The sequence below is a fragment of the Rattus rattus genome, chromosome 5 (genome assembly GCF_011064425.1).
Source record: "Rattus rattus isolate New Zealand chromosome 5, Rrattus_CSIRO_v1, whole genome shotgun sequence".
Taxonomy (NCBI): Eukaryota; Metazoa; Chordata; class Mammalia; order Rodentia; family Muridae; genus Rattus; species Rattus rattus.
In genome coordinates, this window is record NC_046158.1 from 20,173,381 (window position 1) to 20,194,581 (window position 21,201).

At 37.7% G+C, this 21,201-nt stretch overlaps 1 protein-coding gene across 1 annotated transcript in view; it reads left to right on the plus strand.

Moving 5' to 3' along the window:
• Window positions 1-387: 387 nt before the first annotated feature.
• Window positions 388-21,201, plus strand: part of LOC116901382 (low-density lipoprotein receptor-related protein 1B-like) — a 199,002-nt gene continuing 178,188 nt past the window's right edge. The window contains exon 1 of the mRNA XM_032903249.1: window positions 388-680. Within this exon, the coding sequence (XP_032759140.1) occupies window positions 425-680 (256 nt within the window). The 5' untranslated portion in view covers window positions 388-424. The remainder of the gene's footprint in view (window positions 681-21,201) is intronic.

Below are 21,201 nucleotides of genomic sequence, written 5' to 3' on the forward strand. Positions count from 1 at the left end.
TGCCAATACTGAGCATAAATCATTTTTAACGTGAACATACAGTTTCTATGTATGTATCTGGACATGTAGGTAGCAGGGAAGGGAAGGACTGTAAATCATCATGTCAGACCATAGAGACAAAGCCCCTGAGCGGAAGACACAGCTACAAGCTTTGAGGCACAGAAGTAGTAGCTTTGAGTAAGAATTCCATTGCACTATGTTATTTAACCCTCCTGTAGACACCACTGTCTGCTTGTGGCAGTCAATTAGTTGATGGCTACTTGTCTCTAAATGAATTAGATATTTCACCTGCAAAATCCGACATCGGTGCTTTCTTTCTCCTATTTTAGCATTGGCTATTAAAGCAGAAGATGTGTAACATCTGAATAGCATGCCTCTTGTTTGGAAATATTGGTGAAGAATTCATCTTTCCTTTTCCAAAATCATGAGCCAGTCCTTCATAGGCTACTACAAATGTAATGAACTATTCTTCCACTTTACATTTCATGCTAGCTTTCAGTATGTCTTTCCAGATGATGACTGTGGGGACCGGAGTGATGAGGTGGGCTGTGTTCACTCTTGCCTTGATGACCAGTTCAGATGTGCGAGCGGCCGGTGTATCCCAGGGCACTGGGCCTGCGATGGTGACAATGACTGCGGAGACTTCAGCGATGAGACACACGTCAACTGTAGCAGAGAGGGTCAGTAATGTGACACGCCTGTGAACTCTCCCTAGAGTTTGATATGTGTTCAACCTACTTAGAGCTCTTTCTTAGATCAGACACCAACGGCTCACCACATTAGACATATACATGTAGACCAGAAAGAACAAAATAGTCAAGTACTCTGTTATTTATTTTTTTTCTTTCTTTTTTCCTGGTTTCTTGCTTCCGTGGTATCCACTGTCCGTTGCTTTCTGTGCCCTTCGCTTTCGACATTCAGAATATTTTGTTACCATTATACTAAACTTATACTAATTTTAAAGTGTCTCAAAAGGAAACAAAATTTGCACAGAAAGTATGGTTATCCTTTAATATTGTACCAAATCTGCTTCCTTGAGATTTGAGATAAGCCTTTTAATAGGTCTATCTCCCCACATTCCCATTTCCAGCTGATTGACTATTCTGAATAAAATAAAAGAAAGCAAAGAGCCCGTGACTGTAGTCCTCAGTATGTCTGTGATAAACCAGACCTAGTCAACAGCATACATCACATTGCAAAACACCATCTACCATCAGGCATGTTAGTAAGTGCCTTAGGCTTTTATTGCTTTGAGGAGACACTGAGGCTAAGACAACTCTTATAAAGGAAAACAACTAATTTGGGCTAGCTTACATTTTCAGAGGTTTACTCCATTATCATCATGGTGGGAAGCACGGCAGTATCCAGGTAGATACGGTGCTGGAGAAGGAGCTGAAAGTTCTACATCTTGATCCATAGGCAGCAGAAGGAGACTGTGCCACACCGGGCATAGCTTAAGCATAAGAAATCTCAGACCCTGCGTGCATAGTGACACCATTCCTCCATAAAGTCCACATCTACTTCAATAAGGCCAACTCCCTAATAGTGTCACTCTTTATGGGTGAAGCATTCAAACATATTACTCTATGGAGACCATTTCAATTCACACCACCATAGTCAGTTAAAAACAATATTATAGTCACACAAATGTGTTAGATCATAAAATAATAATATTGTCATCTTTATCATTTAACAATTTCTATTAAGAGAATTTACTTATTACTTCCATGAATGCTAATTGGGTACTAAGGAGTAACTGAAATGATCAAAGACCCATGGACTCTCTCTAAATAGGTGACATGCACATGGACAAACACTAATGTTCTTTATTTAAAGGGTTGGAATCTGGAGAATCAATCATACTGTGAATGTTTAGTTTTCCAAGGCTTACCTGAACAGATAATCTGTCTTCTCCAAATATTTGACCACTCCCATGATTGCTAGTATCTCAGGGATCTTCTTTCATATGGTGTTCACTCTGTCATTGGAAATAATGGTTAGCTGTATGCTAGGTTTTCAAATGGAGGACCATGGCTTTTGTCAGAATTTGCCCACTGATTCATTTTTATTTGAACTTTAAGACAAGAGTCATAGTAATGATTAAAATATGGCTGTTGAATCCCTGATCCCTGAGGCAAGGAAACACAAGAAAATTTACTGCTGGTCTTGACATTATTCATAATTTGGCAGGTGGGTAGGTAAACAATAGAAGCTAGAAAGGAAGCAGAAATTTACTAAGGAACTTTTTCATGTGGATATTTGAATTCAATTGTCTTCAAATCAGGAGGATATTGAATTATTCATAAAGCTAATATTAAATATTATCTGTCTCTTATTCTCTAGTATGCAATAACTTCATGTCCTCTCTTCATTTCTTTCTCATGACTCTCTCAATGGATTTGAGACTATAGAAGATGAAAATCCTTGTTATTAAACAGGCATAGAGAAAATTGCTATAAGGTATTTTTATTTTTAAGATAAATATTTGAAGCATTCATCTGGAGGGTGGTTGACACCTCATTACTGCACTGCAGTTCAACTCATTTACCCTCCTCACATATGTCTCTTCTGGCTTCTCATAGGGTGTGCATCTGTGGCCTGCTGGCAATGCACCATAATATTCTAGGAAAGATAAATTGCCCCAAGTTAACTTACTTTCATCTGAGAAATAGAATTCTATCCCTCTTTTCTATGCTTATTTGTTGCAAGTTAAAGAGGACATCATTGCACATTAGGAACTTTGAAAGGAGCTTTCAGCCCCATAAATACCCCAAATCTCATGTAGACTCTAGAGAGTGCTTCCAGTTGGGTTATCATATTGCATGCTTGTATTTCCCCACATGTTGCTATCTTGAAGGCCAACTTTTCTGCGTGAACTTCTTATGTGGTATGACAGTAAGGAAATTGTTGAATCTACATTATTCATGGACATGTTTTAAGAAATATATGAGAGAGCTCGACTTATTTTTAGTTTTAGTTTTGAGTTGTAAACTGTATAAGGATTCTCTAACTAAACATGCTACATCATGAGGACTGGTCACAGGAATTGAATAAAGATGACATTCTAGGATGGCTTTAGGAAAAGACGATTTTATTTTTCAAAGTATTTTAAGTCATATTCATTAGTTTCATTATTATTTTGATAATACTTTGTGGTATAGAAGTTATGAAATAATACTGACATATAGTGGGAAAATTATTATACATAAGATATGTGATGCTAGTCGGGATTTATGTAATTAGTCTTATATTTCAGTTTCAGAGTAGGAATTTCCGGCTTGAGTTTGAAGACTAGGTGTCAAAACTAATTAAAACCCCCAAATAATTTCTTAGCCCTTTACTGTATACTTCCCACAAGACAGAGCATATGGTGCAGTCCCTCTTGACTCAAGTTATTTTCAAAGGAGGAAAACAGTACATAATGACATTTCTATACAGAATTTCCATTTCATAAAACTGCTACTTAATTTATGTTCTCTCTGACATCACATTCAGAAAAGAAATCTGTGGCCATGGTTGATTTTTCATCAAAATGGATAGGCATTCCTAAGAGAATAGATCACTTCTGGGTTAACAAAAATCCACCCCCTTTTCTCTTAATTTTATGTTTTTTTTTCAGTTTTCTCATCTTATAATTTACTATAGTCAAAGAATACAAAGTGAATTCACGAAGTACTACTACTACTACTACTACTACTACTACTACTACTACTACTACTACTACTCTCACACACACACACACACACACACACACACACACACACACATGTATGTATGAAGCAGAGTTGGAGATGGAGACAGAGGAAGAAACAGAGTGACAAAGAGACAGAGATAGAGACAGGGTGATAGAGAGAGACACAGAAAGACAGACAGACTAAGAGACAGTAAAATTTGTAGTAGAAAACCATCCTCAGAGGCAAAGGGAAGGAGGGATCTGGGGAGGAACTCTGGGGGTAACAAGGAAGAGGGAATGATTTGGAACATAAATAGATTAATTAATTAATTAATTAAAAACAGAAGACTATACACAAGATTTCTACCCTTTGCTTTGGATCCTGTCTCTCAATAATTCAACATTACTTTCTGTTTTGCTTTTATTTCTTCTGTTGTAATCATGACTTTTGTGGGGTTTTTTTGTTTGTTTGTTGCATTGTTTTAGGTGTATAGTTTTTATTGTGCTTGTTTTTATTTTACCTTTTAAAAATAACTGGCTGGACTCGACCATTATGGGGAAGTACTTGAGAGACAAGCCTGGCTGTTTACCTGTTTACTGAAAGTTTGTTACAGAAAGTTGGTTTACCTAAGTCTTAATTACTTTCCAATTGATGTGATAAAGTAACATGACCAAGTCAACTTACAGAAGAATAAGTTTACTGGGGGATTAAAGTTTCAGAGAGTGAATCCTTGACCATCATGGCAGGCAGGAGGCAGGTAGTCATACTAGTGGAGCAATAACTGAGAGTTTATATCCATGTCACATACACAGAGCAGAGAGAAACAGAGAGGGGAAGAATAGAGAGGAAACTAAATGGGAATGATGTCAGACCTCAAAGCCCATCTACAGTGACATACTTCCTGCCAAAAACCACATCTCCTAATCCTTCCCTAACCATTTCACCTACTGGGGACCACACATTCAAATATATGAATCTATAAGGGCCATTCTCATTCAAGTTACCACAACAGGTAAAGATATTCTGTCAAAGTCATATCAATTTATCTTATAAATATGCAGATCTGTAGGTGAAATAGTAAAATAAGAACCTGGGACTCTCTATATGCATAAACATAAAAGCATAAGGTAATTCCTATCTCACTTTGACAGTTTAATTTACTTAAATTATGTAACATTCTACTCATGCCTTTTTCAAAATCTCAACTTTATTTTTTTTTGATATAAGATACTGCTGACATCCTAACACTGTTGTCTCTCCACATTAGTCTCCTCTGAAAATATTTTAAGTTGATATCCAGTAATTTAGCATATTCATGATAGAGGAAGTGACAGAAATTTTTTTTTTCATGTTTAGATTTCACCTAAACATTACAGTTTTTACTGAATATTCTTCAAATATTTTTATTCTCCACTATAAATGGACATCTGATCATGGTTCTTGGCCATGGCATTGTAATGTCTTCTATCTGACTGCTAGAAATAGTTACTGCCTGCTGCAAAGGTTTCTCGATTCTCTAACATGTGCCTTTTTATTTACATGACAAATGCAGTAAAAATGTAATTAAAAAATCACAAATGCATTCATCTTCAGTGCTGGTTTATTCTTGGTAATATTTGGTCTGATCCATTCGGCAGCCATGTTATTTGTTAATACTTGTGCTCATTCATGTTCACATTCCACTGCCCAGATGCTATTTTTGTTCTAATCTAACCATCTTTTTTCCTACTTTGAAACCTATGCTGTTGTTTCTGTTGGTTCAGTCTCTCTGTCATTTGTTTATCTCATGTCTCTGATGTTCCCAAATTGTACAAAAGAAACCAGAATAATCTCAGCCTATCTTTTTACTTTTGTGGCCATGAGTACTATTTGATGCACACTGAATAATAATTGACATAGATTTATTGTTGGAAAATATTTATGTTGACAGAACAGATGCCATACTTACTGAGTCTTTCTGGATAGTGAGATGCTAGCTTGCACATAAAAGATATACAAGATCCTGGCATGTACATACTGGTGTACAACTTTTCGGGTATTGATCTACCTCTGCTCACCTTTGAATAAAATGTCATTTTCTCTTACACAGTAATTATTGGCAATTTCAACCCAGAATTAAATAAAATAAAAACGTGATATTTCTCTTATATATACTCTCTATATGGTTTAACTCCTTTTTTTATGTACTGTCTAAGTAGTTAGTACCAATGAGAGAAATTCATTGTTGATAAAACGGGAGCAGAAAAGTAAATCAACATGTGTTGATTCACAAAGTTCAAGATACTTGTTCAGAATTTCACAGCTTGTGTTCTTCATGAGGATCATGTGCTTCTCCTCTGCCCGCTGTTTACATTGTTATTGAGCATAATCTGTTTGTTCTAGTTTTCTGTGAGTTGACATTTATATTATATTATCTCCCAGCAACTACTGCCACTCCTTGAATGATGTACTTGGTTTTATGTAAAGAGGAAAACACCTTTCTCTTTACTACAGGACACATTGTAATGGAATTCTCAATAGGTGCTTTACAGCCTCCAACCTTTACCTTAAACAGTAGCAATAAGTCTGTCTGACCTTCCTCTAAATTTTGATCTCCTTTATCTCTCACAATTCATCTTATTAAATCGATTCTGGAAGCCGTTGACTGGGACAGCTGTGGACATTCCTACACAGACTATTTTAATGTCTCTCTCCAAAATGTTTTATTTTCATAGGAGGTTTTTTGTGCTATAGATATAAAGAAATTACGAAGCAAGAAGATCACAGGCTATGAGTTGAATTATTTCGTTTCACAGATAAGGACATATACTTATCCCATCTCTCTGAGTGTGTAAAGAGCTGGGTGTTTGTTGTTTGTTTTGTTTTTGTTGTTGCTTGTTTTTTTGTTTTTGGTTACTTAGTTTTTGTTTGTTTGTGTTTCTATAAGGAGTATTGTGGCTTATGTTTTGAATCTGTAAGATATTTTTCAGCAGATTTTGACTAGGATGATCATTTGAACTGTTTAGTAGAAAATGAAGGACTTAATGACAGCACAACAAGGCAGACCAGCCTTCTACCTAGCGAGGCTGTATGTACACAGAACTGTCCTGCTAACCTGATTTGCGGCTGAACTGAGGTTCCTTGCTTAGTAAGAGAAAAAGGTGAAACAGCAGAAGCACAGCACTTGATTTCTCACCTACATCATGAGCATCCCTGTCAAAGAGACAAATAAAGCAACCGTGTCTAGTGTTTTTCATGTAAGAACCAAAACATCAAAATTTACTTTAGATAGTCCTTAAGAGTTATCTGGTTAGTTTTCTTTCATATAACAATCAAAGGGTGTTTTCTAATTATTTCTCAAATTTTGATAAAATGTATGAAAAGTTTGCTATCTTAACAGTCTTAAAAGCTGCTCACTCATACTAAAGGTTTGTTCCTTTCCTTTCAAATTTCACATCCTCTGAACCCTTAGAGCATTTTCTTGTGTAGAGCAGACAACAGATGAGTAAGATTTTTTTCCCTATCTTTCGTCTACCTTAGATGGGCCAGTGAGAGCTCAATTTGTATATTTTCTGCTGTTTACAGGCTGATAAAGGTTTTTCTTCCCTTTTTTAATGGAATGTTGTCATTATTTACATTTAAAATAGTATCCCTTTAACAAGTTTCCCCTCCTGAAACCCCCTATCCCATCCTCCATCCCTCTGCTTCTATGAGGGTGCTCACCAACACTCCTACCCCAGTTACTGCCTCCCCACTCCCCATCCTGTCATTCCCTTATATTCTCCACATGTAGACTTTGGTTGGTGGTTTAATGAATGGGAGCTCTGGGGTGTCTGGTTGGTTGATGTTGTTGTTCTTCCTAAAGGGGTGCAAATCTCTTCAGCCTTTTTTTTTTCTAACCATCTTGCTGATTTTCTCAAAGAACCAGCTCCTGGTTTTGTTGATTCTTTGTATGGTTCTTTTTGTTTCTATTTCGTTGATTTTAGCCCTGAGTGTGATTATTTCCTGCTGTCTACTCCTCTTGGGTGTATTTGGATTTTGTTGTTGTTGTTGTTCTAGAGCTGTTAGATGTATTGTCAAACTGCTAGTGTATGCTCTCTCCTGTTTCTTTTTGGAGGTCCTCAGAGCTGTAAGTTCTCCTCGTAGTACTGCTTTAATTGTATCCCATAAGTATGGGTATTTTGTGTCTTCATTTTCATTAAATAGAAAAAAGTCTTTAAATTCTTTCTTTAGTTCTTTCTTGATCAAGTTATCAATGAGTAGAGCGTTGATCAACTTACATATATATGTGGGTTTTCTGTCATTTTTGTGGTTATTGAAGACCAGTCTTAGTCTGTGGTGATCTGATAAGATGCGTGGGATTATTTCAATCTTCTTGTAGCTGTTGAGGCCTGTTTTGCGGCCAATCATATGGCAGTTTTGGAAAAGGTACCATGAGGTGCTGAGAAAAAGGTATATTCTTTTGCTTTAGGATGAAATGTTCTATTTAATCCATTTGGTTTGTAATTTCTGTCAATTTCTCTGTGTCTCTGTTTAATTTCTGTTTCCGTGATCTGTCCATTGATGAGAGTGAGGCGTTGAATTCTCCCACTATTATTGTGTGAGGTGCAATGTGTGCTTTGAGCTTTAGTAAGGTTTCTTTTATGAGTGTCAGTGCCCTGGCATTTGGAGCATAGATATTCAAAATCGAGCGTTCATCTTGGTGGATTTTTCCCTTTATGAACATGAAGTGTCCTTTTTTATCGTTTTTGGGATAACTTTTGGTTGAAAATCAATTTTATTTGATGTTAGAATGGTGACTGCAGCTTGTTTCTTGGGACAATTTGCTTGGAAATTGTTTTCCAGCATTTTACTCTGAGGTAGCGTCTGTCTCTGTCACTGAGGTGTGTTTTCTGTTTGCAGCAAAATGCTGGGTCCTCTTTCTGTATCCAGTCTATTAGTCTATGTCTTTTTATTAGAGAATTGAGTCCATTGATATTAAGATATATTAAGAAATAGTGATTGTTGTTTTCTCTTATTTTTGTTGTTGAGGAGGAATTATGTTTGTGTGGCTCTCTTCTTTTAGGTTTGTTGCAAGGAGAATACTTTCTTGCTTTTTCTAGGGTGTAGTTTCCTTGCTTGTGTTGGAGTCTTCCATTTATTATCCTTTGTCGGGCTGGATTTGTAGAAAGAAATTGTGTAAATTTGGTTTTGTCCTGGAATATCTTGGTTTCTGTCCATCTATGTTAAACGAGAATTTTGCTGACTGTAGTAGCGTAGGCTGGCATCTTGGCTTTCATTTCATAGTCTCTGGTGAGAAGTCTGGTGTAATTCTGACAGGTCTGTTTTTATATGTTACTTAACCTTTTTTCCTTACTGTTTTTAATATTCTTTCTTTTGTGCATTTGGTGTTTTGACTATTTTGTGACAGGTGGAATTTCTTTTCTGGATCAATCTATTTGGAGTTCTGCGGGCTTCTTATATATTTACGGACATCTCTTTCTTTAGGTTAGGGTAGTTTTCTTCTATAATTTTGTTGAAGATATTTACTGGCTTTTTAATTTGGGAATCTTTGGTCTCTTCTATACCTATTATCCTTAGATTTGATCTTCTCATTGTGTCCTGAACTTCCTGGATGTTTTGGGTTAGGCGCTTTATGCGTTTTACATTTACTTTAATTGTTGTTTCAATCTTTGCTATAGTATCTTTTGCCCCTGAGATTCTCTCTTCTTCTCTTGCATTTTGTTGCTGATACTTGCATCTATAACTCCTGATCTCTTTCCTAGTTTTCCTATCTCCAGGGTTGTCACCCTTTGTGATTTCTTTATTGTTTCTATTTCAATTTTTAGATCCTGGATGGTTTTGTTCTATTCCATCACCTGCTTGGTTGTGTTTCCCTGCAATTCATTAAGGGATTTTGTGTTTCCTCACTAAGGGCTCCTACTTGTTTACCTGTGTTGTCCTGTATTTCTTTAATGGAGTTATTTATGTCCTTCTTAAAGTCCTCTATCATCATCATGAGTTATGATTTTAAGTCCAAATCTTGCTTTTCCGTTGTTGTGATATCCAATATCTGCTTTGATGGAAGAACTGAGTTCTGATGATGCCAAGTAGTCTTGGTTCTGTTTATTAGGTTTCTGCACTTGCCTCTTGCCATCTGGTTGTCTGTGGCGTTAGCTGGTCTTACTGTCTCTGACAGTGTCTTGATCCTTTCATAAGCCTGTGTATCAGCACTCCTGGAGACAGGTTTCCTCCCTCCAGGATCTGGGTATAGAGAACTGTGGCACAGGGTGAGCTCTAGGCATAGGTAGAAACTGGCAGGATCCAGTCCCAGACTACTCCTTGGTTCCTAGGCCCAGAGAGCTCCAGGCGGGTTCCTCTTGGGCCAGGAATGTGAGCAGAAGTGGTGTTTTCCCCTGACCTCTCAGGATTGCACTTCTAAGAGTCCAGCTCTCTCCCCATGGGATCTGGGTACACAGATCTCAGATTTTCTTAAAACATCTATTGCAACACTTCCTGCTCAGTTTCTTTGTTACTAAACTTCCATGTTAATTATTTTGTGATGAGACCTAGAAGTTAATTTCTGTCTTCCTTTTGTGTATACTTCTCTATTCCTTTTTCTCGCTTTTTTTATGATTTAGGAGATCTACCTAATATCATGAAGTTGCACAAATTGAAATGATATTTGAAAAGACTTTAAACTGATTTATTTAGGAAAGAGAAATGACTCCATAGTATCTATATGCAGGTCATTATGTTGGTTATAGCGTACTTGGTGGGCAGGGTGATCTTCTGTTCCTGACTGGATTCAGAAGAGCTAAGTAGGGCTGCCAGAGTTGTACCTAAATGAAGCAACCAAGCTTTATCCCCAAACTACCAGGACTAGGTGGATGTTGTTGAGAGGACTTCTGTCTGTACAGCTGCCATTTGAGGCAGACAATTTTCTGATTTCTTTTACTCCCTAATGATTTCTAGTTTTGGTTGTTATAAATTTTCTAAGATGCATGGGGGAAAAAGAACAAACAAACAAACAAAACAACAACCAAACAAACAAAAATACAGTGCCAGTAATTTTCAGTATGTTTGATTGAGATGTAAGATTGACTCGAAATTTAAAGTAATTTGCAAATTAAGTAATTGAGGAAAATCATGCTAATATTTTTTTCTTTTTTAATTTTTCACCACAGTGAAATTCTATTTGTTTTCTCACAAAACACAGTTCAATGTAAATTTAAGCTCTATCTAATTGCTGGGAAATGTTATATCCATTTTCAATGCAATATAAATTGCATGGATTAACTTTACTCTCTCACAGATTGATTTATTTTCTTTGGAAAATGTTACTTTTGAGATATCAAAACAATGTTAATTATTAATGGATTTTATTCATAATTAAAATTTGTTTATTTTTTAAGATAAATTATACCTTTAAATGTCACTTGAACCTTGTTAGTGTAACCAAATTTTACATCAATTGCAAAGAAAACTCAAGGATTTTCAAACTCAGTTAATAAGAAAAAGATTGTTTTGTTTTTTCCACTTTTTATTTTCCTACAATAAATTCTGTTGACCGTTTCCCCTCCCTCTACTATTCCCACTTCCTCCACAGTTCCCCTCCTCACAGGGTCCATTCATTCCCTTCCTGTCTGTCATTAGCAAAGAACAGGCTTTCAAAAAGATAATTAACCAATTGAGAAAATAAAATATCATAAGATAAAGCAAAAAGTATTACATCTAGGCTGGACAAAGCAAACTCGAATGCAGGCACAAGAATCAGAGGCCTACCCATTCACAGTCTCTGGAATCACAGAAAAGTACTAAACAAAAGAAAGATTTAATAAATAAGCAGAAGACCTAGTGTAGATTCCTGTCTGCCCTGGGCTTGCTGCTTCAGTCCCAGTGAGTTTATATCAGCCTTTCTCCATTGATTGAGAAGAACTTGTTCTTTTAGTGCCCTTCATCTACTAAGGCTCTTACACTATTTCCACCTTCACTTCCACACTCTCATTTAGAGCTGAATGTTCTAAGCTAGCTCTTTTTCTTTCCGTCTGTGTCTCTCTTTGTCTGTCTCTGTCTATTTCTGTGTCTCTGTCTCTGTGTCTATGTATCTGTTTCATCCCTGTCTCATCTCTGTCTCTGTCTCTGTCTCTGTCTGTCTCTCTGTCTCTGTCTCTCTCTCTCTTTCTCTCTCTCTCTCTCTCTCTCTCTCTCTCTCTCTCTCTCTCTCTGGCAACCGTGTGTGTGTGTGTGTGTGTGTGTGTGTGTGTGTGTGTGTGTGTGTGTGTGTCTACCTGTTGGTCTCTGTATTGGTTTCCATCTGCTCAAGTACAATGTTTCTCTGTGATGGATGGAAAAGGCACGTTTTTATGAGTATATGAAATATACCTTCATCATATACGTATAGCTCATATATCAGTAGGAGTCATTTTATCACGATATTTTTTTACATAGTCACTTTATATTTTGCTCAATGTCCTGCTCCCTATAACCTCCTCCACAATCCTTTTCTCCCATCCCTTTACTTCTCCTGAGTTAGTGCCCTTCCACACCTTGATATCATGGCACCCTGGCTCATCAAGTCTCTGCAGGACTAGCTGCAGCCTCTCAAACTGAGGCCAGACAAGGATGCCCAGCTAAAAAACCATATTTTTCTTATAGACAACAGCCTTTGAGATAGACCTTGCTCCAGTTTCTCAGAACCTACATGAAGATCAATCTGTATATCTGATACATATGCGCAGGGAAGCCTAGGTCCAGCCCTTGTGTGTTCTTTGGTTGATAGTTCAGTCTCTGAGAGACCCAAGAGTCCAGGTTAGTTGATGCTGTTGATCTTTCTGTGGCGTTCCTGTCTACCTAGGGGTTGAAATCCTTCGTCCTACTCTTCCAACCTCCATCTACACTTTACCTGTCGGTATCTGTATCTGTCTGAATCAGCTGCTGTGTGAAGCCTCTCAAAGGACAGCCATGCTAGACTCCTGTTTATGATTATCATTAATAGTGATTGGTGCTTGCCATTGGGATAGATCTCAAGATGGGCTCGTTATTAGTTGGCCATTCCCTCAGTCTCTGCTCCATCCTCCATATCTACATTTCTTTAGACAGGATGCATTTTGGGTCAAAAGTTTCGTGGGTGGGTTGGTATCCCTATAACTCCACTGGGGTTCCCACCTGGCTACAGGAGGTGGTATCTTCAGGATCCATATTCTCAGTTTTGTGAGTCAAAGCTAAGATCCACCCTATGGATCCTTGAGCTCTATCTCTGGTCTGTCTCATTCTGGAGAATCCCTCCACCTCCATAATTCCTCCACTGCCAGTTGCAGATTTCCATTCATTCTCATGCACATCTGGACGTCTCTCTTGTCCCTCCCATCACCTGATACTGAACCTCCCATTCAAATCTCTGTTCCTTCTCCCACAAAGTTACTTCCCTCTATCTGCCTCTTATGACTATTTTATTTCTCCTTCTAAGTGTGATTCAAGCATCCTCATTTGGGCCTTCCTCCTTCTTTGGCTTCTTTGAGTCTGAGGAGTGTAGGATGGGTATCATGTATTTTATGGTTAATATTCACTTTTAAGTGAGAACATACCATACACATTTTTTTGGGACTAGGTTACCCCATTCAATATGACATTCTCAAGTTCCAACCATATTCTAGCAAAATTCATGATGTCTTTGTTTTTAAATATCTGAACAGTATTCCATTGTATAGATAAGCCAAATATTCTTTATCCATTCTTCAGTTGAGGGCAAATTAATAATAAAAACAGAAAGACAGTCTCTAGTAAACAAAATCAGAAATGAAAATGAAGACATAAGAACAGATACTGAGGAAATATATACAATCATTAGGTCTTACTTCGAAAGCCTATAATCCCTAAAATTTGTAAGTCATAATGAAACTGATGATTTTCTAGACAGATAACACTTACTAAAGTTAAATCATGAATAAGTAAACCATTTAAACAGACATATAACCCTGAAAAAAATAGAAGTAGTCATTAAAATTATCCCAACCAAAACAATGCTCAGGGCTAGATGGTTTAAGTGCAGAATTCTACCATACTTTCAAGGAAGAGTCAATACCAATGCTCCTCAAACTATTCCAGAAAACAGAAACAGAGGATCACTGCCAAAATTATTCTATAAAGCCAGAGTCACCCTGATATCTAAATCATACAAAGACTCAAAAAATAAAGGAAACTTCAGACCAATTTCTCTTTTGATGATTTGTGCAAAAAGTACACAAAATACTTGCAAATGGAACCCAGGAACACATCAAAAGCATCACCCACCATGATCAAGTAGGCATCATCCCAGAAATTCAGGGATCATTTAATATATAAAAATCCGTCAATGTAATCCACCCTATAAACAAACTAAAAAAAAAATCACATAATCTTCTCATGCTGAAAATGACTTTGACTTTGCACTAGATTCAACATGCCTTCATGTTAAAAGTAATACAGAGATCAGGTATACAGGGCACATACATAAACATGGTCAAAGCAATATACAGCAAGCTACTAGCCAACATCAATCTAAATGAAAAGAAACTTAAAGCAATTCCACTAAAATCAGGGACAAGACATGACTATCTTGTGTATACTTACCTACTTTTTTTAAGTACAGAAGTATTTGTGTTTGTCCTAGGTATCTAAGCTACTTATTTTGATTCTTTTTCATCCAAGCAGTGTTGTGGGTCTTAAATCAAATCAGACTTTAGTTGCAGTACCCCACTAGTTCTGGACCACCATGACTTAGCATATTTTGAAGACAGAGTAGATTTTAGGTTAAAGATTTTCTGGCTGAGTTGATATCCACTCTTCTCTTTTGGTAGCCCATAGAGTACCTTCTCACACTAAAGAGACTAGAATATAGAAATGAAGACTCCATGTAGGTACTAGCTCAACTTTGCCAAGTTCAATAAGATGTATGGATGCTGTCATCAGCAATAAGGCCTAGAAGTTAGTTCGTGGATAGTAATCCATTTTCTCGGCAATAGTGTGCGTCCTTTGGAGATTTCTGTAGGACCCCTTTGCCCACTTGGATATAAACTAGTCCTGAAATCAGAAGCCTTGTTTCATGAGAAGAAAAATCCAGTGAGGATTTTATCTTTTCCATTATTAGAAGATATGATTGGGATAGCTTTCCTATATTTCAGGAAATTTTCACAGAAATCAATTTCCATACCATTCCTCAAATGTCCATCCATGGACAATGTTTTATTTTCTAGCATTCCCTCTGTTAAGCCTATCTCCTCTTCCCAACTAATCAGCCCATTCCCTTCCCTTTGTGCTCACTCCACGAATAGAATCTATTCTATTTTCTCCTTCCAGGGAGATCTGTATATTCCCCTCCTTAGTCCCTTCTTCCAGACATATCCTATCTTAGTCTGTCCCGCGCTACGTCTCGCCAGCAGGAACGACGCGGCACACACAGGATCCTTCTGCAGAAAAAGCTTTACTGCGTCTTGAGAGGGAGAGCATAAGCTTACAATGCGGAGACGCCGAGTGAGGAATAACCGTCCCTCATATAGGAAACTATCCTCGCCTAGGACCTGTCACTCTCTGACTGGTCACTGCCAATTATGCCAGATGACGTACCAAAATGTACGTGTCCCTTTGAGTAGGGAAGTTACCAGGCGCCTGCGTATTGCCCCTTTTTTTTTTTTTTTATTATTAACTTGAGTATTTCTTATATACATTTAAAGTGTTATTCCTTTCCGGTTTCTGGGCAAACATCCCCTCCCCCCTCCCTTCCTTATGGGTGTTCCCTCCCAACCCTCCCCCTTGCTTCCCTCTCCCCAACAGTCTAGTTCACTGGGGGTTCAGTCTTAGCAGGACCCAGGGCTTCCCCTTCCACTGGTGCTCTTACTAGGATATTCATTGCTACCTATGAGGTCAGAGTCCAGGGTCAGTCCATGTATAGTCTTTGGGTAGTGGCTTAGTCCCTGGAAGCTCTGTTTGGTTGGCATTGCTGTACATATGTGGTCTCGAGCTCCTTCAAGCTCTTCCAGTTCTTTCTCTGATTCCTTCAACGGGGGTCCTGTTCTCAGTTCAGTGGTTTCCTGCTGGCATACGCCTCTGTATTTGCTGTATTCTGGCTGTGTCTCTCAGGAGCGATACGTATTGCCCTTTTTACTAGGTGCGTTCTGCCGGATGCCGGTGCCATCTTGTAATGGAGTATGTGAGGACAGCTCCTCGGACAGCTCCTCACATCTGTGAGGACAGCTCCTCGGACAGCTCCTCACATTAGTCTATGGGTTATAGGTTGATTATCATTTATTTAATGACTAATAGTCATATAAGAGTGAATACATTCAGAAAGATAGTTATTATTCTAGTACTGAGTCATCTCTCAAAGGTTATTTCAGCAAAGAGGCAGGATATAAAATTAACTCAAGTAAATCAGTTGCCTTCCTTTATATAAATGATAAAACAGTCTGAGAAAGAAATTAGTGAAACAACTTCCATCACAATGGCCACAAACAGTATAATATATCTTGGTGTGACTCTTACTAAGCAAGTGAAAGAGCTACATGAAAAGAATTCTTACAAAGAAAATTGAAGTAGAACTCAGAAGATGGAAAGATCTCCCAAGCTCATGGATTGGCAGAATTAATATAGTAAAAATGGCCATCATACCAGATTCAATGCAATCCCAACAAAATCCCAACACAATTCTTCACAGACATGAAAAGAACAATTATCAAATTCATAATGAGGAGCAAAAAGCCCAGGATAGCCAAAACAACTCTCAACAAAGAAAGAACTTCTGTGGAAAGTTCATTCCTGACATGAAACTCTACTACAAAGCAATAGTGATAAAAAATTTACATGAAATTGGTACAGAGACTGACAGGTCAATTGATAGAACCAAAGACCCAAAAGTAAACCCATTCATCTATGGACACTGAATCTTTGACAAAGAAGCCAAAAACTTAAAGTTGAAAAAAAAGATAGCATTTTCTATAAATGGTGCTGATCTAATTGGTGGTCTATATACAGAAGAATGAAAATAGATCTTTTATTTATCATCTTGCACAAAGCTCAAGTCCAGGTGGATCAAGGATCTCAACATTAAATCTGATACAATGAATCTAATAGAAGAGAAATTGGGGAAAACCCTCCAATGTATTGTCTTGGGAACAATTGTCTAGACAGAACACTGATGGCTCAGGCTCTAAGATCAACAATTGATAAATAGGACCTTATGAAACTAAAATCGTCTGCATGGCAAAAGACACAGTAAGGCAAACAGCAACCTACAGATTGGGAAAAATCTTCTCTGACTTTCCAGTTTTTAATGTAAGCATTTAGTGCTATGAATTTTCCTCTTAGCACTGCTTTCATTGTTTTCCATAATTTTGAATATGCTGGATATTCATTGAATTATAGTAGACAATCTTTCATTCCTTTATTTCTGTCTTGACCCTTTTTTCTTACAATCAAATGAAAAGTTGGTAGGTCTCCTTTAGTTTGATAGCTTCCTGCTTTTTTTCTGTTGTTGATTTTCAAGTTTAGTCAGAGGTAGCCTCTGGTTCCAGGGAATTATTTCAATTTTCTTGTATCAATTGAGACTTACTTTGGGTCAAATTATGTGGTCAATTCTTAAGACGTTTCCTTGAGGTGAAAGGAAGAAGGTATGTTCTATTTTTTCCAATAATATAATACAAAATACCTTTTATTCTCCATTTGGTTTATAACATCTGTTGAGTTTTTGTCTGCATAATTGGTCAGATAAGAATGATGCTGTAGTCAACCACTTCAATAATTCCCACAATGATTGAGGGCCAAATATGTGATTTAAGCTGTAGTTGTGTTTCTTTCACAAACTTCCATGCCAATGTGTTTGGAGCATTGATGTTAAAAATGGAAATACCATTTAGGTAGATTTTTCCCTTTGATTAATAGGTGGTGTTCTTTCTTCCCTATCTTTTTTTTAACTTTGGCTTGAAGTCTATTTGGTTGAATATTAAAATGGTTACATCCATTTACTTCTTAGGTGATTTGCTTAGACTATCTCTTCTGAATCCTTTACTCACTCTGAAGTGATATTGAAGTAGGTTTCTCTGATGCATCAATAATTGAATCTTGTTTTTCATCCATTCTGTGAAATTTGTGTGTGTGTGTGTGTGTGTGAGAGAGAGAGAGAGAGAGAGAGAGAGAGTTTGTATTTGGGGGGATTTAGATGTTTGATACTGAGAGGTATCAATGACAAATAATTTTTGCTTCTTATTTTGTTGTTAGTGGTGGTGTTGATGATGGTGGTGTGTGGTTGGGGGGTATATGTTTATTTCTCTTTTTTAAAAATTTGATTGTGTGAGATTGTTTGCTCCTCATCTTTTCATGGGTGTAGCTAATTTCCTTACGTTGGATCTTTCCTTTTGCAATCTTCAATGGGGATAAATTTGCATGTATATAATGTTTAAATTTCAATTTAATATGGAACATCTTATTTTTTCATCTGCTGTGATGAAAAGGTTTGCTAGATATTTATAGTAGTCTGGCCTGGCATCTGTGGTCACTGGCCTGCTAGGAATGAAGTCTTAGAAAAGGCAACAAGTAGGAGGTTAAAAGGGGGACAATCTATAGAATCTATAGGAAAGGGGAGCAGAGGAGAAAGGAATCAGCAACAAGTGTTCTGTTGCAAACACAGAGATGAGGCTGTAGATTTGGGTTTGGAGGGAATTGTGAAAAATCCTACAGATAGCTTACCTGTTTCCCTGGCCTGCACAGCTGGTGTGTTCATAAACAATTCCTGCTGGTGCTAAAGTCTGGAATACTGATGTAAGATATGGAGATCTTTGTGATCTATTATGGATGGGGTTAGAGAGGACAGGATGACTATAGCAAGTGTTCTGCTGCAGAGTTGGAATGAGCCTCAAGGGGATTGGGAATTGTGGAGCAGAAAGTGAAGTGAAGACTTACAGGTGACCTATTCTTTTCCCTGCTAGGAGTGGCCTTTGGGATAGCAGGGGGTGCCAGCTGGATCTGGGGACTGGAATGGAAGATGAAGGTTAGGAGGAGAATATCTTTAGGATCCACTGTAGATGAAGACAAGAAGGCCAGGAAGGGTACAGAATATCCTCTATTGCAGATCTGGGGATGAGACAGAGGACCTGGGTCTGGAGGAAAAGAGGAAAGGTTGAAGATCTATAGTCTGCCTATCTGGATTTCTGGCAGTAGTGGTTTATGGGTGAGCAGCGGATGACTGCTGGAGATGGAGAGGAGGATTCTGGCAAGAATATTCACAAGAATGGCTCTGGCTATTGGAGGCTGTGATAGTGGGATAAATTGGGGAAAGGAAGTTTGGAGGAAAAGATCTTTGTGATCCCTTGGGAATGGGGTCAGAGAAGAAATGAAGACTGCTTCAGATATCCTGCTGCAGATGTGGCGATAAGACTGGAAAATTAGGATGGAGGAGAAGAGGGAGAGGTCAAGGTGTGATGTCAGCCTGATTCCTTGGTAGGATTGCCTTTAGGGTTAGCAGGGGGTATCTCATGGAGTTAGCACCTAAAATAAAGCAATGAATAGGAAGAGGGAGGTTAGGAAGGGGAGGTTGTGGAATCCACTGTAGATGAAGCCTCAAAAGACAGTTTTAAGATCTTACCAATGTATGTTTTGGGAAAATTAAACTAGATAAATGTACTGTTTTTGATGAGAACTGTTTTTAATGTGGAAAGGCTTTGATTCTTATTACCTTCCAAAAATTGAACGTATGTATACTTATGCCAAGACCACATAGCTTTTGCAACGAGAGTGTTATATATCTCAAAGTCAGAGTAATATAGTTTGATAACCAATATGGTTAGCAACAGGAAGCAACAGCTAATGGGAGGGCTAAGTTCCCTCTGTGCCTCTTTCTTTCAGCAAAAGTGAAAAGAAACAGTGAGGGCTCTTTACTTTCCATGGTCAAGTTGTGCCTTTGGATTCCCACTCTGTAGCTTAGTCAAGTTGTGCTTCACCAAATGTCAGTCTGTTTTCAGTCACTGAGAGGGAAAACCCTTAAACTGAGAAGAAAACGAACAAAAATAAAGACAAGGAGGCCATCGAGGAAACAATTAATTCATCTCTCAGTAACTGGGTAGTGTCCATGATTTTGTGGAAGTAGCACAATTCAGTGAGATGATCTTTCCTAAAATAGCTTGGAGAATCTTTCAGAGCTTGTTTGAATTGTCAGCATCTATTTCCTTATTTATATGAAACGTAACTAGATTTTACTTTATCCTCATTATCTAAACCACCAAAACCCTCTCTAGAAATAAATCTAAACATCAAAGACACACACTTAAATACCACAACTTCAAATGGACAGTCACTACCACCATGCGATTTCATGGTACAGACTATTAATGGTATGCTTATTTATACATAACTTGAAAATGATGGCTTATAAAACTTGATAAGAAATTAAAACAATTGGGAAGCCTTTTTGGTTTAAATTCTTTTTTATTATAATACTGTTTTCCTTTTGGATAGTTTGTGTATTTACATTTCAACTGTTATTCCCTTTCCTCGTTCTTCTTTCTTTCATTCCTCCTCCCTCTACATCTGTAAGGATGTTCCCACTCTCAGACACACACTCTCACCTCAACACCTTGGCATTCCCCTACACTGGAGAAAGAAGCATTAACAGGACCAAGGGCTTCTCCTCCTATTGATGCCAGACAATGCCATCAACTGCTACATATGCGACTGGAGCCATGTGTCCCTCTTTGGTTGGTAGTTTAGTCCCGAAGAGCTCTGGAAGTTATGGTGGGTTGATATTGTTGTTCTTCCTATGTTGTTCCTATGTTGTTCTTCAGTTCCTTTAGTCCTTTCTTCAACTCTTCCATTGGGGTTCCCCATGCTGAGTCTGATGGTTAGCTGCAAGCATCTTTTTTTAAAGAATTTTTTATTAGATACATTTCTTTAGTTACATTTCAAATGTTATTCCCCTTCTTATGTAAGCAAAGTTTAGAGCAGCGACTCAAGGAATGGCCATTCAGAACTGCAAGCATCTTAATTTGTATTAGTAAGGCTCTAGCAGAGCCTCTCAGGACATCCATATCAGGCTCCAGTCAGAAAACACATCTTGGTATCAGCAATAGTGACTTCATTTGGTGGCTGGATATGGAATGGATCCTCAGATGGAGCAGTCTCTCCATGGTCTTTCTTTCAGCCTCATCCCCATTTTTGTCCTTGTATTCCCTCCAATGAGTACTTTGTTCCCCCTTCTAAGAAAAACTGAAGCATCCACATCTTGGTCTTTCTTCTTCTTGAGCTTCATATGGTCTGTGAATTATATTTTGGGTATTCCAAGCCTCTGGGCTAATATCCACTTAGCAGTGAGTGTATACCATGTGTGTTTTTTGTGACTGTGTTTCTCACTCAGGATAATATTTTCTAGTTCCATCCATTTACATAAGAATTTTATGAAGTCATTGTTTTGAATAGCTGGGTTGTATTCCATTGTATAAATGTACCACATTATCTGTATCTACTCCTTTGTTGAAGGATATATGGGTTCTTTACATTTTACAGTTATTATAAATAAGGCTGCTATAAACATAGTGGGGTATGTGTC